The 18,068-nt window shown below is 43.7% G+C and overlaps 1 protein-coding gene across 1 annotated transcript in view; it reads right to left on the reverse strand.

The window, feature by feature from the left end:
• Positions 1–18,068, reverse strand: part of PRKDC (protein kinase, DNA-activated, catalytic subunit) — a 150,244-nt gene that overhangs the window by 106,042 nt on the left and 26,134 nt on the right. The window contains exons 18-26 of the mRNA XM_060128298.1: positions 17,738–17,897; positions 16,953–17,039; positions 16,098–16,217; positions 15,571–15,730; positions 8,588–8,694; positions 6,660–6,750; positions 5,566–5,729; positions 4,755–4,907; positions 146–253 (exon numbers count right to left, since the gene is read on the reverse strand). Coding sequence (XP_059984281.1) covers positions 146–253; positions 4,755–4,907; positions 5,566–5,729; positions 6,660–6,750; positions 8,588–8,694; positions 15,571–15,730; positions 16,098–16,217; positions 16,953–17,039; positions 17,738–17,897 — 1,150 coding nt within the window. The remainder of the gene's footprint in view (positions 1–145; positions 254–4,754; positions 4,908–5,565; positions 5,730–6,659; positions 6,751–8,587; positions 8,695–15,570; positions 15,731–16,097; positions 16,218–16,952; positions 17,040–17,737; positions 17,898–18,068) is intronic.

Genomic DNA, 18,068 nt, shown 5'->3' on the forward strand with positions numbered 1-18,068 from the left:
TCTCACCAAAACAAAAGAAAAGAGATGATCCAATCTAGCTAGATGTTACATTTTGATACCTTGACAGGTAGCTTTTCTCAAAGTTCTGAGTATTGATCACATATAACCAGTTGATGGGAATGGCAGGACAGGAACCATTACTCACCAGTATTGTTTCTAGTAAGGCAACAGTGTCCTGACTCTCAAATTTCTTATTGTTGGTGAACCAGTGAATCAGCTGCATAACTAGAGGTTCATACAGTTGCCTTGGCACCTGAAGGAGTAATAACATCAGAATTTACTTTTTTCATGTAAATTTTATATCAGAGACAGTTCCATTTATACGACAGGAGCAAAATTAAGCATAGTATTACTGTGGTTATATTAGTTTCCTTCTCTAGTTAAATTCTGTGACGAACATGGTCTAACTTCTTCCTAAGAGTCCGGCAAAGAAAAAATACGCATCCCCAAACTTACTGTTCCTCTAACGAGGAGGGCAATTAGGGTCGACAGTGATGGTATTTATCATTCATCCTGATTAACCTGATCCTGAGCTAAACAGAAGGCATTCTGTTCACAACCCCGTGGGGACAAAGCAGAAAGCCAGGTCAGGGCTTCCCTCCGCGCAATAGTTGAGAGTCCGCCTGCCGATGCAGGGGACACGGGTTCGTGCCCCGGTCCGGGAAGATCCCACATGCCGCGGAGTGGCTGGGCCCGTGAGCCATGGCCGCTGAGCCTGCGCGTCCGGAGCCTGTGCTCCACAACGGGAGAGGCCACAGCAGTGAGAGGCCCGTGTACCGCAAAAAAAAAAAAAAAAAAAAAAAAGCCAGGTCAGCGTCCTCTGCATAGAGACTTCCAGGCTGTATCACAGAACAAGAGAAGAGGCACCTCCCCCTCGGCTGCCTGCCGAGAAAGAAGGGAAACTAGTCTTTACTCCGTGGAGACGCGGGTTCTCACCCTAACCTTCTCAGATGTAAATACAGTCTCTCCAGGGCCCAGAGAGCCCTGTGGGCGTCTGGCTCCTACAGTCTAGGGTGGCTCCCAGGCCTGGAGAGTTTTACTGTCCTTTTGGATCAGAACAATTTCCTGAGACAAACGGTTATGCATCTAACCCTCATTCTCTATGAACAGTAAATGTTCACAGCCCAAGTGAAGGGGAACATTCCCGATCTTCATGTCTCACAAGGCTGGCCCTACAGGAGCACTGAGAAATCCAGGGGAGTTCTACTTCCCCGCTGATACTCAGCTTAAGAACAAAGCACGTGGTACGGACACCACATCAAAAATCACGTGAGGGAGGTCCCTGGCAGTCCAGTGGGGGACCATGTACTTCCACTGCAGTGGGTGTGGGTTCCATCACTGGTCAGGGAACTAGGATCCCACATAACGCCTGCTGCGGCCAAAAAATAAAATAAAATTTAAAAATTAAAAAACAACAACAAAAATCACGTGAAATGTCTGGGGCTCAGACTAAACAACAAGTTCTCTTACGCCTGGGTATTTCTCCAAAAAATATCTTTCTAAACTTTGAAGCAACTTTTAGATTTAATCAAAGTAAAAGAATCTTACCTTTTAGTTTGGAAATTTAACCTGGTCTTAAAGCATCACTTTTTTTCCCCCAAAAGAATTATTTTGTATTCTTAGAACATAAATTATGTATATGTACACACACACCATTTATAGAACATGTAGAAAACCATCCAACTACAATCCTACATCCAAAAGGTAACCACTGTTAACATTCAAAACCACTGTTAACTCAGTATATTTATACACATTTAAATATATGTATACACGTGTGTAAAAATATACACTTTTGTAACCACTTTTCTGCCCCTTAATTTTGAATACTTTTCATGTAAATACATAAGCTATATCAGTATCTTTATTAGATGCCTGCTATCTCATATATGGATAAACCATGATCCAGTTACCCAATCCTGTTGTTAGAAATGCAGTATTTCTAGTTTATGTCTGTCTTATACACACCACTCTGAACACCTCTCTGGACAAGGGCTGCTGTCCACACTCCCACCTGCCAGGACTCACAAGCCCCTTTCCCTACAAGCTTGGCAGCACTAAACACTGCCAATTTTTAAAATATTTGACAACTGCTGCAATCCATACCATTTTAATTTGAATTTCCTTATCTACTAAAAAGGTTGAATATTTAAAACATATTTAATTGGCCATATGTACTTCTGTGTTCACGAGCTTCCCACTTTTGTTCTCTATCCATTTGCCCATTTTAAAATCTTATCATCTTCAGCACAATGTGGGAAAAAAAAAATTTCCCTACATCATGTATATGTCAAAACTGTGGGTTTGTGCCATTCAGTGGTTTTAAATACTTATAAAGTCAGAACTATCAACACACTAACAGTTTTCTTCCACAGATCTCCCTTCAATACCTTGTATGAAAATTTCCCTTTCTACACAAACTGTATGGAAAGACACCTATAATGTAATGATAAAATCCACCCAAGCAGAAATCACATTTTACATAAAAGAAAGCATTTTTGAATGCTATAATCCTTTTTATCTGTAAGACAAAATTTATATGTATGCTTATAAAAAATTTATATAAAATTTATACGTATGCTATGTTTTACAAAGATCTAGGAGTATATTCACCAAACTTTCGGCAGAGGATACACTGGCTTTTCCTGAGGAATAATGGTGGGAAAGGGGTGATGACATGGAGGTTCACTTTTAGCATCATATGTTTCTATATTAATTAGTATATTTTACCAATGAAAAAGACCATCCCAATCCAAAGACACAAACAGACATGCTATATAATTCATCACATTTTTCTATAATATTTTGAGTTTATTTTTCCTTCTAAATCTTTTTAATTTGAAATTAACCTCTCATGTTAGTCAAATGCTATAATAGAATTTATTAAATGTTCCATTTCTCACTAACTTAAAAAGCTCCTTTTACCACACATACAGTATTTATGTGTACACATGGGTCCACTTGCCAACTGCCAGACAGTCCCACTGACATATCTGTGCACAAGTTCAACCCCATTATAATTAACGTGACTTCTTCTTAATATCTGTTAGGGCAAGACACCCTTCAGTACCTGACCCTGCCAAAATTTTTCTTGGTTAGGCTCTAGCAATTATTCTTCCAGATTACTTTTGACGTTCAAAATGAAATTAATTCTGGGCTTTGCTGGAACAATACCAAACTTACTGAACGATTTGGAAAGAGCTCGAATTTTTTCAATACTGGTTCTTTTTTTTTTTGGCCACGCCACCCAGCTTGCGGGATCTCAGTTCCCTGACCAGGGATCAAACCCGGGCTACCTGCAGGGGAAGTACCAAGTCCTAACCACTGGACTGCCAGGGAATTCCCTCAATATTGATTCTTCAGGTACACAGCACTTTCATTTTATATTCATAAAATATATGTTTGCCTGGCACACTAAAGTTTATTCCTAGATGTTTTACTTTACTTCATTTTATTTTTTACACTGCGCCATGCAGCTTGCAGGATCTCAGTTCCCCAACCAGGGACTGAACCTGGGCCATAGCAGTGAAAGCCCAGAATCCTATCCACTAGGCCACAAGGGAACTCCCCCAGATGTTTTATTATTATTACATTTTTTGATGCTGTTATGAATGCTATGTTGTAAACACATTTTCCAAGTGGTCAAAGCTACAATAGAATATAAGACATATTAGAACACTGATATATGAGAATTCTATTTTGTAATTCATCAGCTTTCTCCTTTATTAATTCTTAGATTTATCAGTTGATACTCTGGGCTTTCCATATTTTTTTAAAACTATATTCAAAATAATTTTTTTCCTTCCTTTCTCCGACGTCCCTGACCTCAGGGACCTCATGGCCTGATGAGAGACCCAGAGGTTAACCAGCGCAAATTAACTTATGAAACACAGACGAAGCCATTCTGAGCAACCACTCCATGCACAGGCCCGGGTCGGGGCTGGAGGTGCCTGTGAACAGGCCACGCCACGTCTCACCCCAGCACCCACCTCAGCCGAAGCACGAGGCGGCATCACTGCATCACGGCTGGGCAGGATTTGGCTGTGATATTCAGGTAAACATTCTTCATCATTTTTTTAAAGACAAAATTAAACGATTCCTGATTTACCAAAACAAAATACCTTCTTGGCCTATATGAAGAGAATCGTTGCTTATGAAACCTATTTCTGTGGTAAATTTCCAGTTTTACCCCAAAATCCTATTTAATCATGGTGCATTTTAAGGCACTACTGGATTCGTTCACATATATACTGAAGGATATTCCATGTATATTTATAGGTGAGTTTTTCATTTAGTTTTCTTTTTTATGCGTGCACCCTTATATCAGGGTTCTGCCAGCTTCATAAAATAAAGAATCTGAATGTCTTCCGTGTCCCAGCAGCAAAGGAGAATTCTGTCCAAAAAGCCCCGAGGAAGAGATGACCTGCTGACATCTCCAAGCGCCCCCGACTGCTGGCCACGGCCCCTCCTCTCTTCTTCACCCCTAAGTGACAGAGCCGGTAGTAAAATCAGCCTTAGGGGCTAGACTCTCGTAATTAATTCCTTAATTCCTTAATTAATTACTCTCCTAACTTAATTCCTTAGGGCCTATCCCTGAGGAATTAAGCCAGAGTCGGAAGGGCAGCAGCCAGGTAGCAGGTTTTCAAAGACCCCAGAGCAGTCCCAATGTGCAGCAAGCTTTGACCATCACTGAACTAGACAGGACTTTTTAAAAAAATTCTGCAACTGTTTCAAACTCAAAGTCATGCACTTACCTGATCTACATCACATGCCAGTCGAAGCAGCACAGGAAAAGTGCGCTTATAGAGCTGGTACATGGGCGGGGGGCCCAGGCCACTGTCAGGCATCTGAGTGGCTTTTCCCAGCATAAACATGACAATGCTGTGCAGAAGTTCACAGGCCGCAACCTGAAACAGGCCAGGGTGGACTTAACAAAGGTTAAGAGCATTTTGAAATGCTACACAATGTAGCCCTTTAGAAAGGAAACCTTCTGCAGCAGATAACTATCCCACCCAAAATAAATGAACGGCAAGTGGTACTTCTTGTGTAAAGTTCATGCTTCCGTTCACTTTGAGCTGGAGCCAACAGTGAAGAACTGAGATTTAAAAGATTTAGACATCAGGACTAATACACTCATAAGAAACATATCCATGCTGCCGTAACACAGAACTCTGCTTCATGTGTTAGCACATTTTCAACTGTCACTTTCAGTAAATACATTTTTAAAGCACGAATTTTGGAAATGTACAGATTAATATAAAGACTTGAGATAATCTGTTTCTAATCTCCCAGGTTGAAGAGGGAATCAAGCACAGACTAAAAATCACTTTTCAATGCCCTTTGTACTATTTTCTATTATGAAGAGTTCTGGTATATTAATGTTTTGCCAGGTTATCATCTATTATTCAGATAATTTATGTTTAACTTCCATTTTCCAAGGACACGTACTTCTGATAACTGAACAGTTTCCTGATTACTATACTAGAGAAAATACAAAATCCGTGAAACACAATACGTGTTTCCTAATGAATACACGTCTAACCACAGCAGGTGATCAGTGAGTACTTTGGTTTGTCTGTCAGCGGCCGAGAGCGCCAGCTCTGTGACACGTGGCAGGAATGGGTCCAGGTGGATGATGGGCTTCATGTCCGCGAAGGGCACCGCGAAGCCAAGCCTCCTCTCTCTGTCCCAGGCCACACAGCGCCTGGCTCTCTCCTCGGGGGACACTGCTGTCAGAGAGATGCAAAGCGCTTTCGGTCAGTCCCTCCTCGCTCCACGACAGCCCCTGGCTCACCCCCTCCTGCTCTGTTTACCACACGTGTACAAACCACTACACACTGTTTCTGAATTTGACTTAAAGGCAAACTATTTTTAAACAAGTCTAATAGTCTGCAATGTTTAATTTCCAATTTCAGTAAGAGTTACTCTTCTGTGGAAAAATGATAAATGAACAATACTTTAATTAAGTATCTCCTCTTTATAGCACTTATTTTCCTAACAGCAGTTCTGACTTCTGAAATGCCAAAATCACCAATACATTTAATATGAAATTTTAAAGGTAAAAGTACCAATTTTTACTAATCAAACATGCTAATTCCGGGCTTCCCTGGTGGTGCAGTGGTTGAGAGTACACCTGCCAATGCAGGGGACACAGGTTCGTGCCCCGGTCCGGGAAGATCCCACATGCCGCGGAGCGGCTGGGCCCGTAAGCCATGGCCGCTGAGCCTGTGGGTCCGGAGCCTGTGCTCCGCAACGAGAGAGGCCACAACGGTGAGAGGCCTGCGTACCGCAAAAAAAAAAAAAAAAAAAAAAAAAAAAATGCTAATTCCAATCAAAAACAACTTAAATTATCCAAATATTAAGGATATCAGGTTAAAAAAGATAACTTTGAACTCCTGACACAATGTTTAATATAAAGGTGCATCAAGCTAGATTCTGCTTCAAAAAGGAAAAGACATCAGACTCCAGTGAGCGAGCACAAAGAACCACACAGGCTGCAGGGCACAGTGGAAGTATCCACTCCATCAGGCAAAATATGGCTCTTCATAATCTTACCTGAAAACACATAAATGATATATAGGAGAAAATATCAGAACACACCATGACCTGTATGCATCCAAATACATCCATGGGGTTAATGTGCTTTAAGGAAAGGTCACCTGTTATGAGGTTTTTGCTGATCTGTCCCCCAAGACGGCCAAGCACTTGCACAACCTGAACCCGTATTTCTTCTAAGGACAGCGCTTCATGCTGCAAACATGGTGACAAGTTAAACATTAGAGAGAGTCATGAGCTGAAAGAAAAACTGCTCTACCACCCTCTCCATTGTTGACGCCTCCAATGGCTCATTATATCCTACACGGCACTGCAGTTAATTTTATTTTAAATTCATGAAAAGAAGCCACATCTCTTCCAATTTTGCAGTTCTGTCCGTTTCCTAGACCATCGGTTCCAAAGTTTTGGCAAGAGCCTTCACACCCTTAAAAAGTACTGACGCTCCCCAAAGAACTTCTGTTTATGTAGGTCGTATTTACCAGTATTTATCATAAGTTGAAACTTAGATATTATTTAAATAGTTATCATTTTATTTAAAAACACTGAACCCATGACATGTTAACAAACGATATGCTTTTAGGAAAAGTAACGATATATTCCAAATAAACAACCTCAGGCAAGTGGTACTGTTTCCCATTTTCACATTTGTGACAGACTTGCTGTTGGGCTGTAACTGGAAAAGGAGGAGTATTTTAGTAGTCTTTCTAGATAACTGGGGTTTTTCTCTGATACGGCTCCACAACTGCAGTGGAAGTTTCTTAAAGGCTGGTCACAAAGCAGACTCTGAGACCACAGCAGCGAAGACTATGGAGCCTCTACTACGTTAAAACCCACGGGCTTATCTTGCTCTCTGTGGATTTTCACCCACACGCAATTTGGGAAGATAACGTACTGTTCATCTGACAACAATGGTTCCCTGGGTCATGCAGATCTTCCACATGTTGATGCATTTCACTGTACATGTGAAAACATCACAGTCGTTAAGTACTGAGAAGCTGCCCAGCTCATGATGGTTACAAGTCTTGCAAAATTTTAATTTTCACTTAAAAGCTTGAATTGTGTCACTGGCAACCAATACTCTCAGAAGTTTTCTTTGAAGTGACAGGCTCGCTCTCTGTCTTGGAGAAAACGCCTGCGAGATACTGAGCAGTCAGGCTGTCTACCCCAGTAAACGGTGTTCACAAGGGAAGGGCTGCTCGGCGCACCCCTGCTCCAGCACACGGGATGGCACACAACGTGTGCTCAAGGGTCGAGGCTTAAGGAGGCGCTAGGGAACCAACGCACCACCCACCACTGCACAGTGCAAACGTCGACACGTGAAAATACTGATAGTTCTGGCCTTGCACCCGGGGACCCCAGGGCCCACCTAGGGAAATGGGGTCCTGTGTCTGTAAAGAAATGTGCAAAACTAGAGGCACGCTCAAGTAACTTTACCTTCCTTTACTTACATGTGATAAGATAATTTAAAACCTTTAGACACCATTTCTAGTTTCATCCAGGTCTCCCAATCAAAAGCTGTCAAAAATATCGAGATGGGAGGAACTTTCCCTAGAGCTTGCAATATCAGTTCTAGATATTAAAAGTTTTTCAAATTTCCTTTTTCACATCATACTTAAAAATATTTTCCCTACACTAACTCAATTTTCTCTGTTTACATCATTTTTATCTGTCACATTATGTGCCACATCTAAAAAACTGGTCTCAAGAAATTATCACTGGAAAAAAAACATAAAACCTGCCATGAACTGAACTTGACAATATGTATTTCAGATTTAATCAGTAAATGAGTCAATCTTACATATCCATAATATCACTACTGCAATTGCTTATTCCAAACAAGAAAACAAGACAATAAACCCGTTAATATAGTTTACATTTTTACTGTAAATATATATTGAAATTATTTCTATATTGTACTCTAATTGATACGTAAGAACAACTAATATTTTAAGTGAAGACTTTTCCTTTTCACGAGCATTAGAATCTGGTCTCTCCGTTATTTAAGGTAAAGAAGATACAAGAGATTTCTTACCGATGAAACGTTCTTTGCCCTTTTCAGATGCTTTAACACATCTCTAGTAAATCCTTTCTGGGCGGCCCGAGAGAGTGCTGACACTTCCCAGTTATTCCTGGTCTCATCTATCAACAGTAAACAAAAGTCAATTTTAAACAGCACCATTCATTTATTTAATTAATACAAGGGAAAACACACTACACTGCTATAGAAAGACATTAAAATGCTAAAGTGAGATTAAAAATGAAATTTCTAGAACAACAATATTAACAGTGGTTATCTTAGTTTTAAATACCACTGCTGACTAAAAGAAACACAGTTCCTTGGAGAAGTGGCTGACTCCCAGGCTGGGTAGACTGTGCTGGTGAGAAGCGCCAGGAGGGGACACTGCTCAGGGAGGGGCACACTCCCACGAGTCCCACACAAGTCACATCTGGGACAGGCTGTGCGCAGATATCAGTGGGAGCAGGAAAGGGCTGGACCCACTGAGAATATAAGGATCCACAAGTCCCTCCTGACAGGCAGAAATAATGGGTGAAAAAAGTTATTTCTCACCGCAGAGTGCCAACTAGATAAAAGGAATCATGGAGCTGGAACATCACCATTGTGCCACTTTTACAGTAATAATCAACTCAGAAGAATCACCAATGGACAGACACTAAAACCATCACGGTGAGACATCCCTGAGGAATCAGAACACTTACAGCTGTGAAGGAGCTGCCATTCGACAATCATAAACTTCTACAGAACTTGCACGTTTAGCACAAAACTTTCCCTCCCGAACCACTTCATGGTAAGGTACCAATCTGACGCCACCGCCCCTGAACGGTGCGGGTCCTAAAGGAGCCGGTCCCACGTGACAGCCACACCACAGCCCAGATGAGGGTGCCAAGCTGCAGACGCGGCCCCCAATCACCCCCACCCCCAGTCAGGCTCCACTCGGCCCTAACAACGTCTCAGCTTAGAACCACAGGTTACACTTAGTTGTCTTGTCTTTTTCATCTCCTTTAAGGGAAACAGTTCTTCAGTTTCCTGGAGTTTCATGACTTGGACACTTACAAAATTAGATGCCTCCATCTGGGTTTGTCTGATGTTTTCTCATGACTGCGTTCAGGTTATAGAAACCATTTGCAGCGTCTCGCTAGTCCTTTATTAATAAAGCCCTTGCACCTGCTCACTTTCTCTCAGTGGAGTCACACTTCTCCCAGTGCTGAGACGGCCTGGGAGGACCCTCACAGGGGCTATACCCCAGCACGCCTCTCCTGACCCCCAGAAGTGACACCCGCTGACGGCAGAGCCTGACTCCCCTCTGCTTTCTGTTTCCCATCTGTGAGTCTGCGGTGCAGGTTTGCTGCCCATGCCCCATGAGCTAGGCCCCGGGTGGGAACAATCACTAAGAACTGGGGTTTTGGTCTTGGACCTTCTGCAGGTGGATATTAGAAATCTACCCTCTGGTGGCCCCAGATGAAAAGAGGATCTGGTTTTTATTTAGTCTTTATTAAAATGTTTTGGAGCTCAAATTAGTTAAGAATTTTGTACACTGGGAAAAACAACTCTCTGAGATGTGGACTGGTCAAGTGTTTTTTATCTGTCTATGACTCAAACTGTGGGACTGAAGCCATAAACCCTCATGTGTCTGTGTGTCACCTAAGCCCTGAATTGAGAACAACCTGACTTCTCCTTGTGAGTGTGCTGTTCTCCTGTATTTGGAAAGTATTAATAAATTAGATTATTAAGTCTCTTAAAGGAGCTCTGTTCTTATTTATACAGATAAATAAGCTTATATAAAATGAATATTCCTAAAATTATCTGAAAATTTAAAAATTGGACTTATAATACTTTAAATGTGCCAAACTTTAAAAAAAATGCTATAGTCACTAACTCAGAAGCATTTCAGAAATCCATATTCACATAATAAAGGCACATCTTCAGTAAATGAGACAAATTTCATGATTTTAGTTTAAATAAATGTGTTTTCCTATCAGGGTTAAGTACAATACAAGCATACGTCTTATTCTACTTGGGTTTGTTTTTCCTATACTTACTTACATACTTATTATACTTATCCAGGCTTACAAAGCCAACAAGCTTTGTTATTATGGTACAAGACACACGAAATAACACCACCAACCGTCTGCAGAATTTTTTCTTCATCTCAAACAGCCCTACATAACTTTTTTTTTTTGCGGTATGCGGGCCTCTCACTGTTGTGGCCTCTCCTGTCGCAGAGCACAGGCTCCGGACGTGCAGGCTCAGCGGCCATGGCTCACGGGCCCAGCCGCTCCGCGGCATGTGGGATCTTCCCGGACCGGGGCACGAACCTGTGTCCCCTGCATCGACAGGCGGACTCTCAACCACTGCGCCACCACGGAAGCCCCCTACATAACTTTTAAGATCATGATAAATGCAGTAAGTTTATGTTCAACTAAACGGAATCACTGGACAAACTTTTTACTTCCCCAGTAATTACGTTTTGTAGCATGTCAACTGGAAGATAATTTCTATGATCTGCAGCCTTGAAACCTTGGACTGAGTTAATTAGTAAATCATCACTGAACACCCACGTAATTTCTAAGTAAAACAGAATACCGAAACACTGATTGCTAAGCAACATTTTTTTTCTTTCTTTTTTTTTGGCTATGCCGCGCAATTGGTGGGATCTTAGTTCCCCAACTGGGAATTGAACCCAGGCCCCCCTGCAGTGGAAGCGCCAAGTCCTAACCACTGGACTGCCAGGGAAGTCCCACTAGGCATCATTCCTAAGTCTGTGTGCTCTGCTTCCTGCTTTCTAGGCCGTGAGGAGATGAGGCATGCTGCGTGTGGTACCACGCCGGATGGATGCGGCTGCAGGTGGGTGTCACGTGTGCTCACAAGCTCCGAGCCTGAGAAACTCCAAGACCTCAGCAGACACTTCTCAAAACCATCCAGTCCGCGTTTCCTCAGTCCAAGAGAAGTCTGGCAGAGAGTTGTAACTGATAAGCGGAAGAGGCTGCAGTAGAAGTAGGAGGGCACGCTTCTGACTTTCAGGGAGGGTGAGCTGCTCTGCTGCTCACGAAGCAGCGAGTCTCGGCTTCTTGGTGTCCGGCCGTCTTTCCACAACCGGGACTCACTAAGAGCTCACAGATTTTTGCTTTTGTGGGTTACAACTAGCAACAGTCAGCATACTGGAAGCAGAACCTACTTTTGTAAAGACCTACTGATCTATTTGAAGACTGCATGTTAACACACACGACACCTTAGTATTCCTCTGAAAACAGCTGGATCTCATGGACTCCCTGCGAGACCCGCTGTTTCAAGTTGTGTCAGTGGGTCCCAGAACATGACAAAACTTGGAAAGGTAACACCTGAGTCTGAGAAGAGGCTATGAAATGTGTTACATTCTTAGCAAAGTTCACTCAGTCTTAAAGGACGTGCTTCTCTGCCTTACTGATCAATGCCTTTGTCTGTAACAGGCAAAGTTACTCTTTACTTTCTGTGGAATCCACAAGGGAGCAAGGCTTGAATCTTATCAGAAGCACTTTGAGCGAAAGGCTCAGGCCTTGCACCTCTGTCAGAAGCGGCACAGAGCGGCACTGGGCTCTCAGCAAAGCACATAAGGAGGCGTGCTGGCCACTGGCCCCACTGCTGGCCAGCAGGCTGACGACTGTCTGCCAGGGTCTCCACTGTAAAGCTGCCATCTGCACCCTTGGTTGAGTAACATGTGTTGTGGGGTGAGGTAGGCAGGATTTTAAGGTAGCCCCATGACCCTCCCCAGTGTTACCCCTGTGACTGTGTTTCCTTACAGAACAAAGGCAGGTCTAATCTAATTACACGAGCCTCTTAAAAGCAGAGTTTCCTCCAGCGGATGCAGGAGGAAGGGGCACAGACTCAGAGCCTAAGGATTCAAGGTGCACCGCTGGCTGTGAAGGTGGAGGGCCAAAGGCAAGGGGCAGGCCAAGCCGGGACCACCAGCCAGCAAGGAAATGGGGCCTTGGACGCCGCCGACACCCTGCATGAACCTGAGGGCCCTCCCCAGAGTGCCCGGAGAAGGGCCAGGCCGGCCCAGCCGGCCCCGAGCAGAGGAACGGCTAAGCCCACCTAGGCTTCTGACCCAGAGGACGGGGAAACGACAGATGGTGTTTCAGCCGCTGGCCCTGTGGTGACTTGTTACACAGCGAGAAGAAGCACACGACGAGGCTTTCCGTCTACTCGCTGACTTGTAACTGTACACACGCAAGAGTCCTACAAGATTCAGTGGATCTCGATCTCTTTCTGGGACACTCTGCCTCGATGCTCAGATTATCCCAAGTTGGCCCGTGACATTTCCCATCATTCTTAGAACACTTCCTTGATTTCTGCATGTTTCAGAAAACATAATATTCTAGGTTCCTCTTATACTTTCCCTGTGCAGGCTGGAAGCAGCCATTTCTCCAAAGCCACAACCTGGGGACTGGTTTTCTCGCTGCTACAAAGGTACCACTAGCCCCAGGCAGCCCCTTCCAACGGACAGAAGGACAACAGGTGTGCACCTTGCACGTTCCACTTCACCCACCCACACAGGTGTGCGGGCGCCTGTGCACGTGTGCAGAAGCAGTGAGGCCCGGGACGGGAGGCAGGGCCCTTTAGCTCTTTCTCCCCCTCCCCTCATTGTCCTTGATCCAGCTGTTAATGTGGCTGACGTCCCGTATGCCGCCCTCCTCGCCTGCTTGGATACCCTGCCCCCCCGGTGCCCACCCTCCTCGGCACCGACCACTGGAGGAGGACCTCACTGGGAAGACGGCCACTCGCAATCAGAGAACGGAGCGGCTCCCGTTAACCACAGGCCCGTGGGCATGACCGTGACGGCACCACCTGCCATTGGTCCTGGGGGCCCCTCACGTGAGAGGACATCAGACAAGCCCAGCTGGAAGGACCTCCTCCCAAATCACGGCCCGCAACCTTCAACAACATCAACGTCATGAGAACTGTCCCACACGAAAGGACGCCCAGAGGCACGACAACTAAACGCAAGGCCCAGGCTGAATTCTGGCCCCGGAAAAACGCAGCTGGAAGCACAGCTACGAAGGAAGTTAATGGGGCAGCTGAGCCATGTGCACACGGGCTGCAGAGGAGGAGAGCGAGGCATCCATGTCACCCTTCCTGACCTTGACCACGACGACGCTGTGGTCACGCACAGGAAACACACACATCGCAGTATTCAGGCATACACATCTGTGATGCCTGCAACTTACAAAAGGTTCGGGAAAAAACATCACTTATAAACACGCACACATATTATCACACGATACAGAGAAAGCACATACAGTGACAAAGCAAGCGGGACACAATTTAGCTGCTAAACCTGCAGACAGAGCAGACAGGAGCTCTCTTCACTATAAATGCCACTGTTCTGGAAGTTTAGTATCGTATCAAAGAAAACATTACTAAAAACAGTCTTTCAGGTTGTGGATTTTCTGCTGTTAGTTTACTTACTCTCTGCTTTTCCCTATCTCCTAATTACCTGGAGAACGACCATTTCTCAATAACTAAATTCTCTGCTTAAAGGATCACAGTAATGTCCCATATTAACTGAAAAGAAATACAAATCTTTTCAATGAGCTCAATGACAGAACTAAATTCAAAAGAGCAAATGAAAGGACCACAAAGATACCTACTAACAGATACATTCAATTCCTTTAACCATGTCCACGTGTGTTCAGTGAACTACTCAAATAGCAGCACTCCTTATAAGAAGTGAACTTTAAAAGCCTAAATAAGAGACAAACATCAACTAGTTTTTTTTCCCTAAATACTTATCCCGAAACTGTGACTCTTTCTTCATGAACTCTGAATATGCATTGAGGTGTCATAAAAACCAGACACAGTGAATGAAATTTGTCACACACTTTTCATTTACGGTTTCTAAACCAACAGTATTTGAGCTGAACAATAAAATAATGATTTACGTAGATGGAATTTTACGAATTAACACTTGATTTTCTACTTTGCTGGCAGGGGCATTTCAATTCTTACCAGTATTTCAGGGTTCTTCTCCAACATGAACCCTTCTTTTTGCTCATCTGATCACAATGTCCATTTCCACTCTGGTTCAAGGAAATTTGACCCCCCTCAATTCTATGTAATACTGTTCTTGGCTAGTACAACTTTGGCCTGGGGACTTCCCTGGTGACACAGTGATTAGCAATCCACCTGCCAACAAAGGGGACATGGGTCGAGCCCTGGTCTGGGAAGATCCCACATGCCGCGGAGCAACTAAGCCCATGTGCCACAACTACTGAGCCTGCGCTCTAGAGCCCGCGAGCCACAACTACTGATGCCCCCGCGCCTAGAGCCCGTGCTCCGCAACAAGAGAAGCCACTGCAATGAGAAGCCCGCACATAGCAACGAAGGGTAGCTACTGCTCGCTGCAACCAGAGAAAGCCCGCACACAGCAATGAAGACCAACGCAGCCAAAAATAAATTAGTTTTTTAAAAACCTCCAATCCATTAAAAAAAAGAAAAGAAAAAAATTTTGCCTGGCCAGATGAATTTTTTCTTTGAATCTTTTCCCAAACCTACTTCTTGTATGACAATTCTTCTGAACTAACATTAGTACTAAATCAGTTATATCTGAAAAACCAATAAAAAATCAGGTGAGATTAGGTCAAAATACAAAATTACTATTGGATTTCCTTATAGTTTTAATTCCTGTTTGATCTGTCAAACAAAAGTGTCTTTGCAAGGCAGTATGTTAGAATCTATAAGGAGCTCAAAATATTTAAGACTGACTTCTTGTCCTTGGAAGATTTTATAAATCTTGGTAGGATTTAAGTGACTAAAATAAAAAGTAGGTTTAATACCTCAGTTATACTTCTTATGTCCCAATTATATTGAAACGAATTGGGGAGATCACAAAAATATCAAACATATTTTGAATATGTTGGGTTCAAATTTCAGAAATTGCAAAAATGAAAATACGTAGTCTTATTATAGGTATTACATTGCCATTTTAAGATACATGTCAAAATTCTTCTAAACCTTACCTGATAAGGCTGAAGTTTTCAGATATCCATCAAGGCTGGGTAAAATGTCCTTATAATAGGGCTGAATTACATGTTTGCCGATGTAAACTGACCATTCTTCTAGGGCATTCAGGCCGACTTCTGCCAATGGGGTATAGCTCAGGCCCAGTTTAAAAGCCATCTGTATGTGAGTACAAACAAGGTAATGAAACACAAGGAATATGAGATTCAAAGAGGGTTTCTAACGGCAAGCCTTTCCTCTGCCAGAACCAGACAGGCTGGAGGGAAGGGTACACTGAGGCCCCCTCAGGAAGGCCTGCGGGGGGGTGTCACTGCACACCTGCAGCACCGAGAGGGCTGAATCCTCACCCCCCACCCCCAGGGGCCCTCAGAGAGGACCAGCCAGGGTCCCTCCCCAAAGCTGCTCAGTGGCAGAAGCAGAACATGAACCAGGGTGTCTGACGGGTGAGCGCCTGCTGGGACTGCCATGCTTTCCAGGAAACAGGACACTGCACAAGAGATGCGTCTGCTCGGGACGATGCACCCACCTGCAAGGCAGGGACATAGGCTCTGACATCAAGTTCGATGATGTCGTGTGGCAGGGACAGGACAAAGGTCAAACAGGAGGCCAGGAGTTCATCTTTGTACTGCTTCATTTTAACTGACACCTTAGCAAGAAAGACAACAAGAACATCAGTGCTGCACACCTGAAGAGAGCCTTCAATTTCACAATCAACTACAAGAAACCCTATTCGCAAATAGGGAAAATGATCACGGGGCCTTTATCTGACACAGCCACGTTCATTTAAAAAGTAAGCACTGATCTCCAGGAAAAGTTCATTTGTTGAGTACTTAATTTCCATTATGTGGAAGAGCTAAAGAATCTATTAACTTTGAGTTGTCATCACTCAATTTTAAGAAACCTCAGGGGACTCTGGAAGCACAGAGATATCCTCTGTTAGTGATTTTAACCCCTTAATCCCCACATGGATTAAGCAGCCCATTTTTAAGTAATGAGATCATTTATAGGATTTTTCTCAACATACATTTTTTTTAAACATCTTTATTGCATTATAACTGCTCTACAATGGTGTGTTAGTTTCTGCTGTGTAACAAAGTGAATCAGCTATACATATACATCTATCCCCATATCTCCTCCCTCTTGCGTCTCCCTCCCACCCTCCCTATCCCACCCCTCTAGGTGGTCACAAAGCACCGAGCTGATCTCCCTGTGCTATGCAGCTGCTTCCCACTAGCTATCTATTTTACATTTGGTAGTGTATACATATGTCCATGCCACTCTCTCACTTCGTCCCAGCTTCCCCTTCCCCCTCCCTGTGTCCTCAAGTCCATTCAATTTTAAATAACCCATGACAACACTGGATAAATCATTTGAAAATTACCTCTTTACCAAATTTCGCAAACAAAGCAAAGCAAAAAGACTTTTCTGGGTCCTCAGAAGACTGTTTCTGACTCTTTGGACCAACACCCTGTCAAACAAAACAGGGAATTAGTTCAGCGAATGATAACCAGGTAATCCTGTGTCCTAATCCGGCAGTTCCCAGCCTTCCTTCCAAGAGGAACCCATTTTCATGTTGCTCAGGCCTCATGCAGAGGGGAAGTGAAATCAGCCCTGAAAACGTTTCAGGCGGAGGCCAGCGAGAAACCGAGTGGGAGGTGGGGGGGCTTGCCGGTCAAGACCCAAGGCCTAAGTCTGCTCCCTGCCCCGGGGTTCTGATGCGCACACCTGTGGGCTGAAACACTGCTCACGCCCAGAGCCCCCAGACACAAACCCAGGTCCTCTCCAACCTCACGTGCCACCAGATCCCCTGGGCGGCCTGGGCACAGGCTGCTGGGCGGCGGCCCAGAGCTCCTGACGAGGTGAGCCTGGAGAGGGTGTGAGTGGTGCTAGTGATGCCGGAGCCCCAGCACCCAGCACCCCATGAGAGCCCCTGCAGAGCCAACGTCATCAGCCAGGTGTTGTAAATCAAAACAGAAAATGCTACTGGTTAAACTTTAAAGAGTGTCATCCAATTGCCACTCACATTATGTCTTTCAAAATACAAATAAAATTAGTAGACTTTAAAACTGCAATATGCTATCATGTTGCATTTTAGAAGGTATTTATACACACTCATGCAACCTAAGAAACACAGGAATATTCAGTGTCCTTCAAAAAAACACTTACCTCAAAATATTTTATTTTCTTGGCATTTCTCACAGCAATAGATAGCAATTTGTAGAAACCACTAATGAATGGCAACCGTGTAGACTGCAGAATTAATTCATATGCAAAGGAGTATACCCATGGCTCAAAAAATTCTACATGTTTCTCAGGAAGAATCTCCCTGTAAAAACAAATGTAAAGCTCAATGTAGAAATTCTCATCATGTACTATTTTTATTCAGCTTTGGATATAAGAGACATAATCAAAACAAAATCATAATCTATGATTCCACTATATATCATTTTCAAGTATATCTATATTCTTTGTTTTCCCCACCTGAGGACCTTTTAAA

This window comes from Lagenorhynchus albirostris, chromosome 17 (assembly GCF_949774975.1).
Source record: "Lagenorhynchus albirostris chromosome 17, mLagAlb1.1, whole genome shotgun sequence".
Taxonomy (NCBI): domain Eukaryota; kingdom Metazoa; phylum Chordata; class Mammalia; order Artiodactyla; family Delphinidae; genus Lagenorhynchus; species Lagenorhynchus albirostris.